The sequence below is a fragment of the Crassostrea angulata genome, chromosome 6 (assembly GCF_025612915.1).
Source record: "Crassostrea angulata isolate pt1a10 chromosome 6, ASM2561291v2, whole genome shotgun sequence".
In the NCBI taxonomy this organism is placed as follows: Eukaryota; Metazoa; Mollusca; class Bivalvia; order Ostreida; family Ostreidae; genus Magallana; species Magallana angulata.
In genome coordinates this window covers 45,323,936-45,342,868 of record NC_069116.1, presented here as the reverse complement: position 1 = coordinate 45,342,868, position 18,933 = coordinate 45,323,936, and the positions used below count along the sequence as shown (strand labels likewise).

Sequence of the window (18,933 nt, the reverse complement as noted above, 5' to 3'; positions counted from 1 at the left end):
GATCTCATTTAGACAACAATAGACAGGTTTAACCATGCAAGAGTTTTGTTTGTTTAATATGAAAAATTTAATAATAAATTTGCTGATAACTGTTAATTGAAAGATTTGACAAAACTTTTAAAAAGAACTGAAATATATACTTACATGGGGAAAATGTCAAAATAGGAGTAAAATGTAATGATATATAATAGTGCTCTTTTTTCTTTTTATTCTTTTTTTTTTTTTTTTTTTTTTTGCTAATGATTGTTAATTAAAAGCGTTTACAAAACTTTTAAAAAGAACCGAAATATACTTATTTAAGGAAAATGTCAAAATAGGAATAAAATGAAATGCTATATAAAAGTGTTCTTTTTTTTTTTTTGCTAATAATTGTTAATTGAAAGAGTTTACAAAACTTTTAAACAGAACTGAAATATACTTAAATTGGAAAAATGTCAAAATCGGAGTAAAATGTAATGCTATATAATAGTGTTTTGTTTGTTAATGTAAATAAAACATGATTTCGTATTTCAATTGATAAAATAATACTATTTTTGTGAATCTTTCGACACTGCTTTACAAACAAATTTAAAACAACTTTTTAATGCTTATTTTTTATACATGTAAATTTACAACCGAACATGTAACGAATTTTTTAAAAAGCTTATTGAGATATAATTGCGAAGTTATATAATAAATAGAATGAATGAAATATTACTTAAAGTACATGTAAATGTTTGGATTTGAAAAAAAAAATATCTTTCTAAATGTACATATATCTTTCAAAGGTGCAAGAAAGTTTGCAGAAGGATGTTTCATAGGGCTAAAAGGTGTACCGAAGCCTTCCTACCTTTAAAATGAAAAACAAAACAAACAGTTCATGGTATAATGCACAGAACCCAGAATTCTGGTATCAAGTTACAGAGAAACAAAGTATTGACGAGTGGGTCAATTAGAATGCAGCGAACATAACGTTACGTAAGACATAATTGTTTTGTACCAGGTTTTTAACACCATCAATCAATACAAAATCAACACAAATTTACTAAATTTATTTTATTGCATCAACGGATTCGATCAATCATTTCTAACACAGACAGGAGTCTTGGGACCTTTCAAAGTTAATAGAATGGCGGAAAATTCTGCAGGCCCACCAACTGTTGGTAAGTAGTAATTAAGTATAATTAGCTGATATCGTCATCTTTATGAAATTTACATATTTATTAAGGAATTCTGACATAAGAAAATGTCGGTTATAATAAATAAAGTTAATGTAATATTTTTTTCTTATCCTTCCTATGTTGAAACCGCTGTCATTCGGATATTCTTGACCTCTTATTTTCCTTACAAGCATGTTTCAATGTATCGAAAGTCAAAATATAGTTAAAACAAAGATTCTCGAGGAAAGAATAGTTTGAAAGAAAATTTAGAACATTATTTTATCATAATAATAGTTGTATGATGTTATATAAACGCATGTGCTTGATGATGCAAAAAAAAAAAAAATAATAAATAATCACTTGTAGATGTTTAATGCGGCTCTGTATCTCAAAAAATTACTTTGATGATGAATTTATATAACTAACAAGAGAAAAAAAGCTGTCAATGTGACTGCAAAGCAGGTATTCTATCGCGTAAACAGTATCCATAATCCATTTGTCGACCCTGTAAATTGCTAAACACTACCTATCCAGAGAAATGTTGTACTCTATATGGAATATTTTACAAAAAAAAAAATAATAAGTTAAACAGGTGATATCTTTGCAAAATTTTTGCAAAAATAAAAATCGGAATGATTTGCACTGATATATGTCAAATTGACCTTCAAAGCCAAATTATCTTATCTTGAAAACTGTAGGAGGAGTTAGAGGTACCCTATATGCAATATTTTGCCAAAATGACTGAGTTCAATTGACAGCTGGTAATTGCATGAATCATAAAAAATCAAATCCACTTGCACATTTCTGATGTATGTGCAATTGACCTCCAAAAAAAATTGAAAACTGTTGAAGAAGTTATCCGTACAATACCCTTTTCGCAAATTATCATACCGCGCTAACACGCGGTATTCAATTTGCTTGCACATACTTGGACCGACGACATCCAAAAAATAAGCATGCAATTTACCGGGTATTTATATTGAAAACGGAATTTTATTCGACAGCAAAGCATTATGCAATAAACATAGCGCATATCAAGCAGAAATTGCCGCACAAAATGCCATGCATTTTATTGATTGCATCTAATCTTGTTGAAAAAAAAAATATATTGATTATGAAAAACGTCTTCCATCAAATCGTTTATATACATGTAATAGTAAGTGTCTGCTGGGCCACACACCTGAACCAACAAATATTTGAATATTATGTAATGAAGTCGCATCAACCCATAAAAGACCGGTTATGCAACTCGACAGGTTACCATGGTAAACAAACGTTGCTTTACAACGCTAGAGATTTTAACAGTCACTTTCGTTGGTTGAATGACTGAATGTGTCACCAAGTTATAATCTCGTCTGCTGCAGACCTGCACGTTATCTTACAACTGAAAGGTACACAAAAAATGCATGGTACAAGAGTATTTTGAAATCCAATTAATGGGATATCTGCAATCCAATTTATTGTTCATCTTCGCAATTTGGTTTAAATACAGAGAAATAAAAAGTAGGATAAATTGATTTATCACATAACGGAAGGGGGGGGGGATTCAATAATTTATTCAACTATAGAGTATAAATATAGGCTTTGTGTTCCGTTTAAACATGTTAAGCATGTTGCACGCGCTAATGATTCGATTTTAAAATACAAAAAAAAAATTTTGTAACATAACTTCAAACTTGGTCGTAACTAAGGTATTTTTTCTAAGTGGCAAAAATAGTTTTGGACTAGGGATCGGGGGGGGGGGGGGGGTCGCCTAAGAAGTTTTGCCCTAAATGCTTAATCTTCTATTAGCCCTCTCCTGGCATCTTTTCGCGTTTATAGTAATGCTTCTTATGACGTAATATGCTAGCTGAACCAGCTTTTGGATGTATTTCGGAATCCATGTAAACTAGATCTGGGTACAAATCTTTTTATCTGTTATGTTAAAGAAAGGATAGGTTGTACATGGGTACATGTGCGTTAATGAGACATCAAAATAATATAAAATACAATAGAGAATATAAAATACATTAAAAACACAACAAGGAAATGATGTGGTATATGTATTTAAGATTTACCGCTATGTGGTAAAGGATTTAAGATCTAATTAATTTATATAGCTTTCGCTTAAACATGGGTAAGTGTAAAAAAAAAAAAAAAAGGTCAGATTCTGTTTTTCAAACTTTCCGCAAAATAAACGTTAAAAAACACTATTTTAAAAACAATACAAGAACTCATTGTTGATCGATATTTCACTGACAGCTAGATGTACAAAAAAGGAAACCTTCGCCAGTTTACTTAACCTGCGAGTTAATAGCCATTTTTTTTAATTTACACGTACCCCTACTTTCATCCCAGTCCCTCCTGGTTTGTTAAGCGCTCTTTCTTCGAAATAAACTAGAATTCGGACTTGTTTTTAAAATGTCCTTAACGGAGCTCTTATTGATTGAGCAGTTGGTAAAGGTAGAATCAAATAGCACAGCAATTTACAGAATTATGAGAACGGGGACAGTGGCTTTTCTTGGAGAGGGGGTAGGGTTTAAAGGTCCTAGAACTGCGAGTCAAACGAGTAATATTATCAGATGACCTTACAGCTGTAGTCTTTTTAGGAAGAAGGAGAACAAATATTATTTTAAACGCAGCAAAATACCGGTATTTAGGTAAAAAGAAAGTCACACACGGGTCATAGATTTTAAACAAAATTATCATTGTAAAGTGTGCAATCTTGCACAAAAACATTTTTTCTTCATTGTATATAAATCTTTTGCACGAATGAATTGCATTGAATTGTTCCACTTATGTTCAACTTTACAAACAAATCGCAATCGACCGCATATTCTATATGTTTTATGACGATAGTCTAGAACTTTTTTAAAACCCCTTGTATATTTCAGATATATATATGACTGAAAATGTAACAGAATATTCCGCATTTGTATAAATTTCGTGTTATGATTTAAAACAATCACTTCACATACTATGTACTATTTACTAAATTAAAGTTTGATATCATACTGCTTACAAAATATATCATTAGTCAGCAACTAATTAAGTTAAGATGAAACTCCATTTGCGCTTGCGTAAATTGGAATTCTGGGAAGGAAATAGACAGTCCATGTTAGAGAAATTCGTATAAGTTATAAAATAGGTCAGGGTTTTTTTTTAAGTCAAACTGGGCATCATCGTATTGGATGACTTGTCCATGGGTATCATCCGCAGTCGTGGCCCCGAGTCTGCATATACCGGTATATCTTCCCACCCGATCCTTACCGTTATCATCTTTTCCTAAAAGAAATCTATCAAGTTTTCTGACTCTTTAATAGCAAGATAAGAGATAACAGTGGTTTGCGACGGGACAATAAAATTCAGAGAGCAATCTTTTAGTGCAAAGTTACAAATTTAAGTATATATTAAGTAGGTGTGCATTAATACTCCCTACACTGTAATTAATATGTACTCCGCTACACGCTTGTCTCCTTATATACAGCCTTAGAAAATGCAGGTGCATTAACTACACCAGTCCTGTATATTATGGTTGTTCTGGAAACATTATATCTTCTATTTTAATAGGTTGTGTATTCATTTTTATCCTAAAATGATATTCCGCTGGCTGACTTCCATATCTTTTTAGAAAGCTAACCTTGTATACTGCTGTAAGGTGTTCTGGGACAATGGGACCACTTCGACCATCGCACTTTCGCCTTTAGGGCCAAGATGCGAGAGTACGATGTTGCGAAGGTGAAAGTGCGAAGGCAAAGGGGCGAAAGTGCGTATGCGAATGTGCGAAATTGCGAAGGCGAATGTGCGAAGTTGCGAAGGCGAAGGAGCGATACTACTATTGTTCATTCGCCTTGGCAATTTCGCACCCTTCCCTTCGCACTAAGTCTTTTGCCTTCGCCTTTTTATGTTTGTGAAGCTCTCTATAGTTGAAAGATAATTATAGCTGTATAAAATGACATCTTAGGCAGAAGATGAACTTTTTGGAATTTCCGTGGATCCATAATTTTTAGGGGGTAGGGGGTCCGAAGGATAATTGTACTTGCCGGGTCCTGGGGTCCAAGGCATACCTTTAGTAATTTTATTTTGAAATTTAAATTTTCTAAAGGGATGGGGTCCGGTGTTGTATAGCAGTTTTTCCCCCATAGTAGCTTCTCCCCCCGGAAAACATACTATATAGTAGACTTTCCCCCTGGGGGGAAAAGCTACTATATAGTAGCTTTTCCCCCATAGTAGGGTTTCTCCCTCGCGTTTTTGGTTCAGATTTTATAAAAAATATTTATGGAAACCCAGTAAGGATTAAAATCAATGTTTCTACACTTCCAGGTTGTATATCTGCATCCATCTGTCAGGTCATGTTTCGTTTTGCCGATTTATTATTTTTATAGACAATGCCGAAAATTGAACATGTGTATAATGGAATAATACGTAGAACTTAATTAAATTAGGTAATTAATTGAAAAAGTACTTGGTTTCACAAGATATACACTTACATGTATATGTGAGTGAAAATGATTTGAGAATTTTGTAATAAATCTATCACTCCGTCTGCAAATTTTATTCAAGCTAAACCTCGGTTTTAGAGAAATTTTGTTTCCGATGTTTGAAATCCTATTATAATGAATATAGTGCATATTCTTTAGGGTGCCATATCTCATAAACTAGAGATAACCACATCACCATATATTTACAGTGGCAGTGGTTAACAACTTGTTGATGACTCTAAAAATTTGAGCCCTCATGGTAGGGGCCCTCATTGTTTCAGGGCCCGATGTTTAAAACCCCATTATAATGATTGAATAGTGATTTATAAGTGGGGGCCCGAATATCAAATTATAGAGATGACCACTTAACCATATTTTTTCAGTGGTAGTGGTATAGCACTAGTATATGACCCTGAAAGTTTTAGTCCCCAGGGTAGGGGCCCTTAATGTTTCCAAGCCCGATCTTTAAAATCCAATTATTACGAATAGTGTATTTTTAGGGCTATATATCTAAAAAAAAAAAAAAAAACAAGAAAAAACTAGAGATGACAACATCAGCATATTTTTCCGGTCATTAGAAAGTAAAAACATCATTTGAAAATACACACTCACTTATATATTTCCTTATCAAAATGGTTAAAAACTACGTTTAATTCTGCTTTTCTTTTTAAATTTACGAGCAAAAATATAAAAAAAGGTACGCGGGTAAAATCATTATTTTTCAAAACATTTAATCAATTCATAAGATGACTAATGATATAATAAATAACTAAATAAATAAATCAATGAATTTTTATTCATGAAAGTAGCAACCGAAAATTTGTATATTTATAAATCACTTTGCAAAATAAAAAGCGGGAAATTTTGCAGGCAGTGAATGATAATATTTACATAAGGTTAGTTAAGGCTCCATTTCACATTTTCCAGAGTGACCAGCAAAGATACCGACTTTGTTCTGGTTGTAAAGTTACATTACAAAAATCTTTACATCATAAAACCTCGCGTTTCGTTAAAATTGTGCTTAAAGACATGTGTATGAATATGCGTGACTTTAAAACAAAATTGTAAACACTAACTTTACACATACCTTTAATACATAATCAATTAAAATACCCCTTACCCATGATTTAGAAACCCATCAATCGAAGTAAAACATTTCAGTTTCTCATCATATCATTGCACCCTTTCTCTCGTTTGATATTTAGAAGTAGAAATATACGATTATATTTAAGATCGTCAATTCTACCGGTATTAAATTATTCTTATTCCCTTCCTCTACAAAATTAAGTCAAATTTAGTCAGTTTCCTGGGAGGAGCTTATACATAGATGATAGTACATGGGAAAAATAGAGTTCCAAACCGGCATATTTTCATTCAAATGTATTCTGACGTGTTCTGTGAAAATGTCAATGTCATAACGTCGAAGTCAAAACTGTAGATAAGCATCGATTGGATGAAAAAGATTCGAGGTATTCTGAAATCCATGTAAAAGGTGTTGCAAAAAGGTGCAACAAAAGGTGAAATAAATGGTGACGACACGGGAATGTTATGAAGGAGCGTGCCTTTGTTCATATCAGGGTTGAACAAACCATGTATTTTATTCTTTTATGAGAAATTAAAATCATATCAGTTATTGCAAATTATTGCCACGAGTGGTCCGCCATAAACATGACCGGAATTTTAAAAAAGGGGGAAAATCTACTATGTAGTAGGTTTTCCGTGAGGGTAATCTGGCTATAAAAAGGGGGAAAACCCACTATATAGTCAGCTTTCCGTGGGGGAAAAACTGCTATATAGCCATTTTTCCGGGGGGAAAAACTGCTATATAGCCATTTTTCCGGGGGGAAAGATGGCTAGGGGGAAAAGGCACTATATAACACCGGACCCATCTCCTCGTTTACTATGTTGAATAGATAATATTGAATTTTCAAGGTGGGGGTGGGGGTCCGGACCACGGTATTGATTTGAAATAAACACACAACTGGTAAATAACAGTATAGTTTGGAAATGCATTTGTACACATTATAATGGCGGAGTATATAATGATTAGACATAGCCATCACTGGTAAACATATATGTCATATTACACAGTAAAATATTTATAAACATTCTTAGAAAACACGATGGCCTAACGCATGCGTACGAATAATATCTGAGATAAATCGACAAACCTTGGGCAAGTACGGTTTCTGCATCAAATGTCATGTATAAATCGACAGAGACTTGCTGAATGCAATGAAAAGGGTGAAGGTGAAAGTGCGAAGATGCAAAGGTTCGCCGTCGCGTCTTCGCACTTTGGCCTTTGCACTTTGGCCTTTGCACCTTCGCATTTGCAACTTCACACTCTCGCATAGTCACCCTAAAGGCGAGAGTCGAAGTGGCCCGATCGGAGCATTATAGATTTGGTCAATTTCCACGAACATGTTAAGGTGCTTACGAATGATCACAAGGTGAAATGTTGAAACTTCATCAGATTAACAATACTGAACTTGGTTCATTTAAAGGTCAACTGCAAAAAAATGAGGAAGTACAATTCATTAGTTATGGTGAATTAATTCATCCTCATAAGAGGACAAGTGCACTCCGATAAAGATAGACCCAGCATTGCAAGATCTTATCCTTGTTGTTTTAAAGATGACGCATGACTCCCATATTATATCATTCTTTGTAGAAAAAGGAGTCATCTGATAACGACAATGAGGTGTTCATTTAAACAAGAATGGCATTAAACCATAAAATGACGCAAACAAGATTTTACACTGTATATTGGCAGCAATAAACAGTATCTACATGTATCTTTTATCTGTTGGTTTTGGCAACCTTTGATTCTTTTTATTTGAGAAAAAATAAAACGTAAAATAAACTGGACAGCAGACAAAGATGAAACACATTCTTTTTTTAAGTAAGGCGAAGAAGAGGGATTAGAAAATTAACGCCAACATTTTGACAAGCAAAAAAAAAAACCCGCCACTAATACTTCATCAATAAAAAATCCCCTAAAAAATTGTATCCTCAATGGGAGAGCTCGAATGAATGGGGGTGTAAGAAGGAGTTTCCTCGCATCTTTCTTGGGAATATATGTAAAAAATAAATCGATATTTAAAAAAATGTGTTTGGAATGACTGTGAGGTGGGTGGGTGACTAGCTCCCCCCCCCCCCTAATCCACCACCGCTTTCACTGGTACATGTGTGTTAAATCCCTGTTATCGGGTACTGTCTATTTAAGACCTCTTCTTACTACCCCTTTCACGGGATAACAAGTGGGCAACATTTTTATTACTAGTATGTATATATATATATATATATATATATATATATATATATATATATATATATATATATATATATATATATATATATATATATAAAACCATAATCAAACAAGTAAAAAACAACATCTTCTTGTCATGGCCATGGTCAGTCGTTTTTGTGCAACTATCATGTACTCATCACACTTTAAGTTGGAATCAGCGATATAGTACTGAAGTTAAGTTTTTTAGGACATTTTCGCACGTTCACAGCTTTAAAATCTATATATCTTAGACTTTGTAATTAATAGACGAAGTTCTTCATATAATTAATGGGGTCTTGAATTTCTATGCCATTGGACGACCAAAATAATGGCAGTATCCACTTACCGACGTTTGCATATCAAAAAACCCTTAAAGTGTGTACATGTATGTATGTATATATATGCAGAGGGAGTGATTTATTTATTTACTGCTCCTTATAGCACATTGCGAGATGCTATACATTCCATTAAACTTGCACGCACAAGTTCATGATCAGTTTGCTTACAGTACGGTATCAAGGTGTCTTAAAAACTTATTTCAAAGTTAAGTGTTTTTGAATAAAAATTACTACGTCAAACTCAATAAATTTCTACATAAGAACCGAAAAAATGCTCTTACGGTATATAGGAATGAAAAGGTTTTGTGCAGTGTATTAACGTGATGTTTCTGTATTGCCATGACATTGAAAGAAATTTACAGAGGTATATGGCATGTGTGACACATATATAGATATATAATGAACATTCGCACAAACATGAGATAACATGACTTGTATGTTTTATGCATTGCTATTGGTGCAAATCTTTTAAAGCTTAATAGATGAACTTCGAAAATTCTTTGTTAGGAAATTTTAAAGAAATCAATCGAACGAGGGCACTTCTTAAATTTTAAAAAAGAGCCCCTCTTTAAGTAGGCCGTATATTCGGGGGGAGCATTGATGTGTGAGCTCGAGTGATTCTTATGATATATCAGAGGAATTAGTTCAACCTTGTCTGGTCTACTCAAATCTTCCTAACTTTCAACATGGACGGAGGACACGGTAAAAAATTATTAATTTTTTAAAAACTAATTTTCAATTAATATATTAACTTTTTTTTAATATTAATTAATCAATATGAACACGTTTATTTTTTTTTTATCGTATATGTTTTAAATATTATACCGTTCTAATACAGTCATACTTGTTAAAATTTACGGAGAATGATCGGTTGAACTTATCTGCAAAATTTGTCTTTTTCCAAAAAAAAAAAAAAAAAATCCGCTTTCATATGATTTGACTATTTTTTTCTGAAAACAACAGAAACGCTGCTTTTCCTGTCGACAGATTTAACCAATTGTTTCACAAATCGATTATAGAAATTTTTGAATTTATGAGGAATTAATTTATCTAATCGGTTTATGGACCTTTTAAAAGATGGATGTGGATAAAAGTAGTCCATGTTCAATTCAATGTTAAGATATAACCAATATGGTTGATATGTTATATATTCAATTTTGAATTACTGAGTGGCAGTAAATTCAAAATTTCTCATGTAAAAGACGATTTACTTGAAAATTGCATTAGTTTAAACGTTGTAAAAATATATCCACAAATTGCTTTCCTTTAAAAAAAAAAAAAAGGACTGCAATATGTTGACCATATGCTTGTGTTTTCCCGTTCCATCCGGTTTAACTTTGCTTATACATATTCTGCGTGGACATTAAAAAAAGCTAGATTTAATAGTAAAGGAAGTGGGCGCGCAAGATTGCAAGTTTGCAGGAATCATCGACGCGAATCAATGGGGATTTTTATATTAATATTTTTACGCAGGATTTGGTCATGGAAAGGTTGGCCAGGAACCAGGAACTGGTCCCCAGCCAGTTACCCAACAGCCACAGCAGCCGCCCCCCGGGGCACATCACTACCAACCCCCAGGATATCCACAACCAGTACATGTAAGTGCTCGTGCATGTTTAACCCGTACCCCCAAGTAAATACCCAAACCAAAGTTGATAAAAAGCACCACAAGATGAATCCAAAGTGCATGTTCTGTTAGTGTAGCGCAAATAACAAAATAGCCATTGTAACAGTCGAATAATGCTGACAAAATATCAGAAGTACTTAAATTACCAAAAAAAAATTAAATTGTATCTCAGTACTTCAATTAGTATAATTCTGTAACATATAACATAGGCATTATATGACCGTGTACTTGCAGCAACAGCAATCGAACACGACTGTTGTTATCAACCAGGGGCGGGTTGGCCGACCCCCTCCCCGGAACTGGAGCTCTGGAATATTTGGATGTTTTGAGGACATGTCGTCTTGTACGTAATTTACATATATAGCCAATTGCCACCGTCTTTCTCTTTTTGTCTCTCTCTCTCTCTCTTCATCTCTCTCTCTCTCTAATGATATGTATTACTTCTTTGTTTGGAACCAAAATTGCAAGATATCCTTGGTTTTGCACTTCCATAAAGATAATGCTGATAGGTTTCGATTTATTTTTCCACTGTTTTATCAAAACCTATAATCCGGCATTCACTTTGTATTTTTGACGATCGTAAGGAACTGGATAAGAGAGTAGTCATAAGACGGTTTATTCTACCTCAAAACCAATGTTCTTTATAACGCATCATCTGATTATAGTCGAAAAATTATTAGAAAATTAGAGAAATCGACGCAATTTGTATAATTATATCAGATAATCTTATTCGGTATGATAAAGCTTAAATTGCATGAATGTTTGTGAAATATGAAGGATTAGGTTTGACAATCGACACTCGATTAGTTAAAGTTTTTTTTCTAAATGACAGTTTTATAGCGCGATTGGTTAAAGGTCATGAGTTCGATACCAATTCGGATTTCTTATTTTACCCATATCTTCTCGATACTTTTCAGGCTGTGGTGTTTACTGGTGTGGAAATGGCTGCTACCCATGTTACCTGTCGTCCAAACTCAACGAAAGCTGTTGCCTACCATGCTGCCTGCCAGCAAATTCGTGGCTGATAGCCCTCCGTGTCAAAATGAGGGCCGAAAATAACATTCAGGTGAGCAGATATTAGATAAATAATTACTGCTTGTTTTAAAGGTGATGCCATGCTGTATATAGCTGCAGGTCTGTAGCTCCAAGTCTGAAAAAAATTGGACGAACGACCTGGGTACTACAGTGCCACTCTTTGAAAAAATGGTATATTTGTCATGTTGTAAATTTTGAATTTACTGGGTCGGTGTAGATACAAAAGTTACAACATGACAACCTAATTTTGTATTTACACCCACCCAGTAAATTCAAAATTTACAACATGACATATTTATTGCGTAGAAAAACGTGCGTTAGTTTTGGATTGTTTAACCTTAGTTATTTATACGCATATATATTTTGTGAAAATAATTAGTACCAATATATTCTTCATACATTTTACTACTGATATCGTCTCTGATAGTCTTTTTAAACACTATCACCAGCCTGTATTGTGAAGTGGTGCTGTTTGTTTACAAGTAAAATGATTTAACATGCATGATTTTCCGAAGTCGGTAGCGTGCTCCGGACTGGAGTAAGTCGGAGGCAAATAAAGAGACGATTTCAGTTGTATTACATAAAAAAAAAACCTAATTGTTTTTACAGAATTTGAGTATAAATGAGGTTAACCAGTCCAAAACTTGAGCACGTTTTTGTGTGCAATAAATACTAGTATACAATTTTTTCAATGTGGCTCCCAGGTTGTCAATCCCAATTTTTTCAGACCGGGAGCTACAGACATACAACTATGCTTGTAATAAATTTGGTATTGTTATGTAGTAAAAAATTCATTGAATTTGATTATAAATTGTTTTTTTTTTAATTAACACACTTCTTTAAGAAAAAAACGCGGACTTTCGAATTTGCAGTGTTCTTTATTAAACTGAAACATATAGGAGTCACATAATGACAAGCATGGATATCAATACATTCTTTTCTTTTATTGGATTAAAGGACTATATGATCAAACAAATTAATCATCAGATATATCTAAAATTTCGGATTGATCTAATTAGCGTTAAAATATTTTTGAAAGTAAAAATCCATATTTTTAATTTTTTTATTTTTGGGTATACTTTCCTACATTTTTACATGGAGCTATTCTTCTAAAGAGATCAATAAAGTCTAAAATGGCTATAACTATCGAGCTCTTTCAAAAAAATAGAACTGAGATATACCACGTTGTTTTTTTATCATCTTTTTCTTCTATAGGGGTCCATAATGGACGACTGTTGTTGCGTTTGCTGCTGTCCCCTCTGTGTCATGTGCCAGCTGTCACGTGAACACGACTACACACTTGCTAACCCACAGACCTATTGAGAACGGACATGTTATGGATTGCTTCATTCCCTTTATGCGTAGTTGTGTGTGCATTAACTACCATTGTAACCACACCTTGAACTCTCAATCCCTATAAAGTGACATAGATTACGCTATTCAAACTTACGATGGTTAAATACATGTACATAAATCGTAAAAAATTGTCTTTAAAAAAAAAAGAATCATTATCCTGATTATCAAAGGGCCGGCCATTTAAACGTTTTGAGTTATTTAATAAGCAACCTTTAACTAGTATAAATAATGAAAATATACTAGCAGCAACGAAAATGATAAAAAATTAAAATTCCCCGGCCCCCTATTATCTAGCATCCAATGAATATGCATGTAGTTTTGAAACATGAAAAGAGTTGGCAGAGGCTATCTGATTTCAACTTTGAAACAATACACTTTCTATACTTGATTTTTGTACGTGAACACCGTCACCCTGAATCATTCTTGGACGTTTCCTGTTATTGACGCCATGCAAGCAGTTTGGATATGATTTGTGTAGACCTTCATCTTTACTTTTTGTAGTTATGGTACTGGTGTTGAAAAAATATCAAAGTTCATTTCATTTTCTATTGCTTTACTGAACTTTTTTCCATGTGTTATAGTTTGTTAATAAATAAAGAATTTTACGTCAATGTTAACCAGACTTTTCATTTCTTTGATCAGAGACTTATTTTTGCTTTTCCGTGTTGTTTTGACGCAATATTCAAATGCCGGCTAATCGGAACCAGCCAAGTGATAAGTTTGCTCAATAATGTCTTGTTAGTAAAAAAAAATGAGAGATAAAGCAGCCAGCACAGTTGGATGTAAATAATCCAAACAAGTTTCTTTTAAATTGATGGTTCTATAACATTTTGAAGAGTCATCGATTATCTTTAATTTCATTGTTTTCAAAACTGATTGCAATACTATATATGGTTTGAACAATAAGTGAGTTCTGAACAATGAGGATGATTTGCAGAATGTTAATAATTATACGTCTATGCCGTATGTATATAGAAATACGATGCTGTTATCGAAGGAATGCAAATTTAGATTTTCCTTTTCCTTATTAACAAATTGATTACCTCCCCTTCAGTAACTAATTTCTTCCCTTTCGTGTATATAAATCATGCGCACGCATTCCAATCGCCCTTTTCCCATAAATCCACTGCAAGAAGTAGGTTGTCATCGCTAAACAATTCTAGTTAATCATGCCCCGTACGCGGCAGACAACAGGACGCACTGCCACAGCTGCATCCTCATCATCAAGACAATCCTCCAAACGGGTAAAGAGAAGCAGCAGGACACCCCAGACCGATGTACAAGCACCGCAACCAGATCTCCATGTGCAAGTCAGTAAAGCCACACAGCAAATAGCACCAGCTCTCCAACCCCCTCTTTCTGTGGAAGCCAGGCAGCACACAACTTCGGCTCCTCAAATGGCTCTTAATATGCAAGCCACACATCTACCAGCATTGGCTCCTCAACAAGCTCATCAGATGCCAGCATACCTGTCACCTGCACAGCCTCCACAGCAGTCCCCACAACCAACTGCTCACCAGTTTGGAGAAGGTAATGGCATGGTACCTATACAATCTGTTCATAACTTGGGCATGCATGTGAGTGATTCATTTAAGCAAAATATAATCCAAGGTAGATTTATTGAACTTCATACACTACTACCACCCTCTGGGGGCCAGGGGGCTACACCTAGTCACAAGAAAATGTCAAAAAAGTTGACTCCATTGAAAAATGGACTGATGCTATGCACATTTTCGCTTCTATTTATTTGTCTGCACACCCATCCAAGTCTGCTGAACTGTTAAAATACATACATTCAGTTAGATTAGGAGTAGCAAGGGGGTCAACAGGCTGGTACGATTATGATACACAGTATAGACTTCGCAAGGCTCTTAACCCAACCAGCTCATGGGGGAGGTTGACGCAAAGCTGTGACTTCTATATATGTCTTCCAAGCTAGTTTACCACCATCAGAGCACACAATCGTCAGAATCTGGGCACAAGTGTTTTGATTACAATTACAAGGGCAATTGTTTAAAGAGTAATTGCCAATACCCACACTCTTGCATTCGTTGCGCAGGCATGCACCCCGTCATTAGCTGCAATCAAACCAGACCACAGCCATACACACATAATGGGCAAAGGACATCTCAATCTTCCTTTCGTACCAATCCCATCAGCTCAAGCATGTCCTACACAACAGCTAACCACAGTTTTGGGTTGCAATCCCAGCAACAGCAATGGAGACCACAGCACTACCAGCCCTTAAGATTTACCTACAGGGCTTCACAAAACATTTGGGACCTAGGAAAAACCCCAATCAATAAATTGGTGTTAAAAATTATTTGGTAAGCTATCCAAACAAAACTATAGCAAACAAACTACTATCTGGGTTTTCAATAGGATTTCGGTTGCATTACTCTGGCCCAAGACTTCATATAGAAAGTTCTAATTTAATTTCTGCACATCAGCATCCTAGGGAGACAATGGAAAAAATTGCGAACGAAATCAAATTGGGTAGGATTTGGGGGCCTTATGAAAAACTGCCATTCTCTAATCTTAGGGTATCACCAATAGGGGTCGTTCCGAAAGGAGACAATGCAGGTTGGCGTCTCATTACACATCTATTATTTCCAACTGGCAATAGCATCAATGAGTTTATTAATCCAGAAGAGTCTACAGTTCATTACTCATCTTTTGATTCAGTGGTCCAAATGGTAGCAAAAGTAGGGAAAGGGGCTTGCATTGGCAAGATGGATATTAAATCAGCTTTTAGACTGTTACCTATTAATCCAGGAGATTTTGACTTACTGGGGTTTAAAATTGAGGGAAAGTATTACATAGACAAGTGTCTCCTCATGGGTTGTTCTATATCATGCAAGGTTTTTGAAGAGTTTGCCACATTTTTGCAATGGGTTGTAGAACAGAAGACAGGTCTTTCCACTATTGACCATTATTAAGATGACTTTATCTTTGCAGGTAATGACTTTGACACATGCTCAAAGCTGATGGAAATGTTTAAACAGGTAGCTCAGGAGTTGGGGGTTCCACTGGCAGAATATAAATCTGTTGGTCCAACAAATAATTTGGTATTCGTAGGCTTAGAAATTGATACTGTTGCTATGATGGTTAGAGTGCCAGTGTATAAGCGTGTTGAGCTAGTTTCATTGCTTCAGAAATTTATAGACAGAAAGTCAATTACACTCAAACAACTACAGTCAATGTTGGGCAAGTTAAATTTTGTAACCAAGGCTATTACACCAGGCCGGGCATTTGTTAGGAGAATGCATAATGCCACCATTGGCATAATCAACCCACTTTATGCCTGTAGGGTGTTAGATTGACAAAAAAAAAGTTTTGTTTCATATTGACAACCAGGCACTAATCACTATCCTTAACAAACCTCCAAATCACAAAGAGTTAGGTTTTTGCTTCGTCCTTTTATCATCAATTGCATGTTGCATAATATTTGTTTCCCGGCAGTACATATACCTACAAAATTAATATAATTGCTGATTCTATCTCTCGTCAACAGTGGCAGCGTTTCAGGCAGGCTGCACCTCAGGCACAGATCAAACCAGTCCCAGTCCCCAGCTCCTTTCAACACCTCATTTCCAATATGAGATAGACATACTTCTTCAAGCTGCACTCTCTCAAAATATACATAGAGCATACCAGGCTGGTTTTAATTCGTACCATTATTTTTGTACACAATATTGGCAATATTGTATTTGGCCACCATCTCTAGAGTATGTCGTTCAGTTTGTAGCCTACCTATCTGCAAAGGGTCTTTCTTATGCATCAGTACGCTCTTACTTAGCAGGTTTATCTTACTTTACAAATCTACAGGGTTTCCAAGCCCCAACAGACTAGTTTCTGGTATCAAAGTTAATGCAGGGCCTAAAACGTAGAAAACACACTCAAGATAGTCGATTACCAATCACACAGTATCTCTTACAGAGGATAATAAGAATATTTCCGAGTGTATGCAAGGGCATATATGAGTCTGCATTGTTCTCATCAGCCTTTTCTATTGCTTTCTATGGCTTACTGAGAGTAAGTGAATTTACAGTTACTCCCAAACAAAACCACAGGGTCTTATTACTAGAACATCTTCAGGTTGATCATGTCAATAAACATTTGCATCTGCTGGTAAAACTTTCCAAAACGGACTAAACCGGGAAAGGGACTACATTGCATATACAAAGCACTGGTGACCTTACTTGCCCTTATGCACTTGTTACAAAATATTTATCATTTCAATCAAACATTAAGGGTCCGCTATTTTGTCATCTTGGGGGTGCATCAGTCATTAGATACCAATTTACAGCAGTCTTAACAAAGGCCATATCTGCTCTTAATAATGACTTAACTGCCTACAAGTCACACTCGTTTAGAATTGGAGCACTGAATTGGCTTCAAGGTTTAAAGGTTACCCATCAGACAATATTCAGATGTCGGGAAGATGGAGATCAAAATGTTACAAATCATACATTCGTATGCCTAAATTTTACTTTACTTTCAGATCAGCAGGTTATTTGGGTGTTTGGCTCGTCAATTATTAAGAGGGCATTTGTAGCTTCATTCCTTCGCCCGGGCGGGTCAGATCTTAATCTAGATAGATTGAACATCACATTGTGGTGGCAAGGTTATGGTGGATTGGAGATACTAGTAGTCAATGCGATTCAGAAATTGCAAGTCTTAAAGCAAGTAGGTCCTCTCCCAAGTGCTATTTTTATTCATTGTGGTGGGAATGACTTAGGCAAAACATTTGTTCGGAAAATAAGGTTAGCAACCATAACAATCCTTCAATACCTAGGTTGGGAGTTCCCAAATGTACACATTATATGGTCCCTCATTTTGCCAAGACTTAAATGGCGTTACTCTGAAAATACAAGGGCTATGGAAGAGGCAAGAAAGCGTATTAATTCTTTCATTGCGAATAAGGTTTGTGAGGTAAGGGGTTCAGTAGTGCAATGCCCAGATATATCTGACCACCCACATTTTTTGTCAAAGAGATGGGGTACACGGGGCTTGAAGAAATTCTTTGTCACGGTGTATCAGCCTACCTGCAGCCACAATATCTCTAATTCTCATTTGGCAGGGCAGGCTAAAGGGATGCCGCTCTAAGCTCCCACCCAATGTCCTCATGGTGGCGGAGACCCCAAGCGCAAGTGCTATGTGCAAAACACTTACGATTTGGGTCTTATGGCATATCGAGCGGCTCTTCTCTTAAACTGTTAAATGCCCAGTTGTTCTTGTTGAAAACTTTGGCCTTGACCGCTACACCTCCCTGGGTCAAGGTCATATATGCTGAAATTGTATATGAATTGAAATTTGACCTTGAGTCTTGCACCTCACAGGAACAAGGTCACATTGCTGTCATTTGTTTAACTTACAGTTGTTGTTGTTTGAAACTTTGGCCTTGACTGCTGCACCTTCCAGGGTCAAGGTCACATTTGTTCACATTGTAGATTGATTTAAAGTTTGAACAAACATTGTATTTGAATTCTAAATTGAAAAATATACATATATGTATATATCAGCCGTGCCCATGATCGCCAATAAATAGTTTACAAAACCTTTTTGTTTTTCTTGCAATCTCTGAGATAATTATGCATCTATGCCGTATGTATATAGTAATACGATGCTGTTATAGAAGGAATGTAAATTTAGATTTTCCTTTTCCTTTTTAACAAATTGATCA

At 35.1% G+C, this 18,933-nt stretch overlaps 1 protein-coding gene across 2 annotated transcripts; it reads left to right on the top strand.

Annotated features, from left to right (window-relative positions):
• Positions 1-945: 945 nt before the first annotated feature.
• On the top strand, positions 946-13,864 carry LOC128189993 (placenta-specific gene 8 protein-like). 2 transcript variants are annotated; one of them, XM_052861839.1, is made up of 5 exons: positions 946-1,142; positions 10,703-10,827; positions 11,091-11,199; positions 11,774-11,922; positions 13,107-13,864. In XM_052861839.1, the coding sequence occupies exons 1-5, from the start codon at positions 1,109-1,111 to the stop codon at positions 13,212-13,214; spliced, it is 525 nt and encodes a 174-aa protein (XP_052717799.1). In that variant the 5' UTR covers positions 946-1,108; the 3' UTR covers positions 13,215-13,864. The 2 variants fall into 2 exon arrangements, with proteins under 2 accessions (XP_052717799.1, XP_052717800.1); XM_052861840.1 differs by lacking the exon at positions 946-1,142 and adding an exon at positions 9,703-9,931.
• Positions 13,865-18,933: the final 5,069 nt, after the last annotated feature.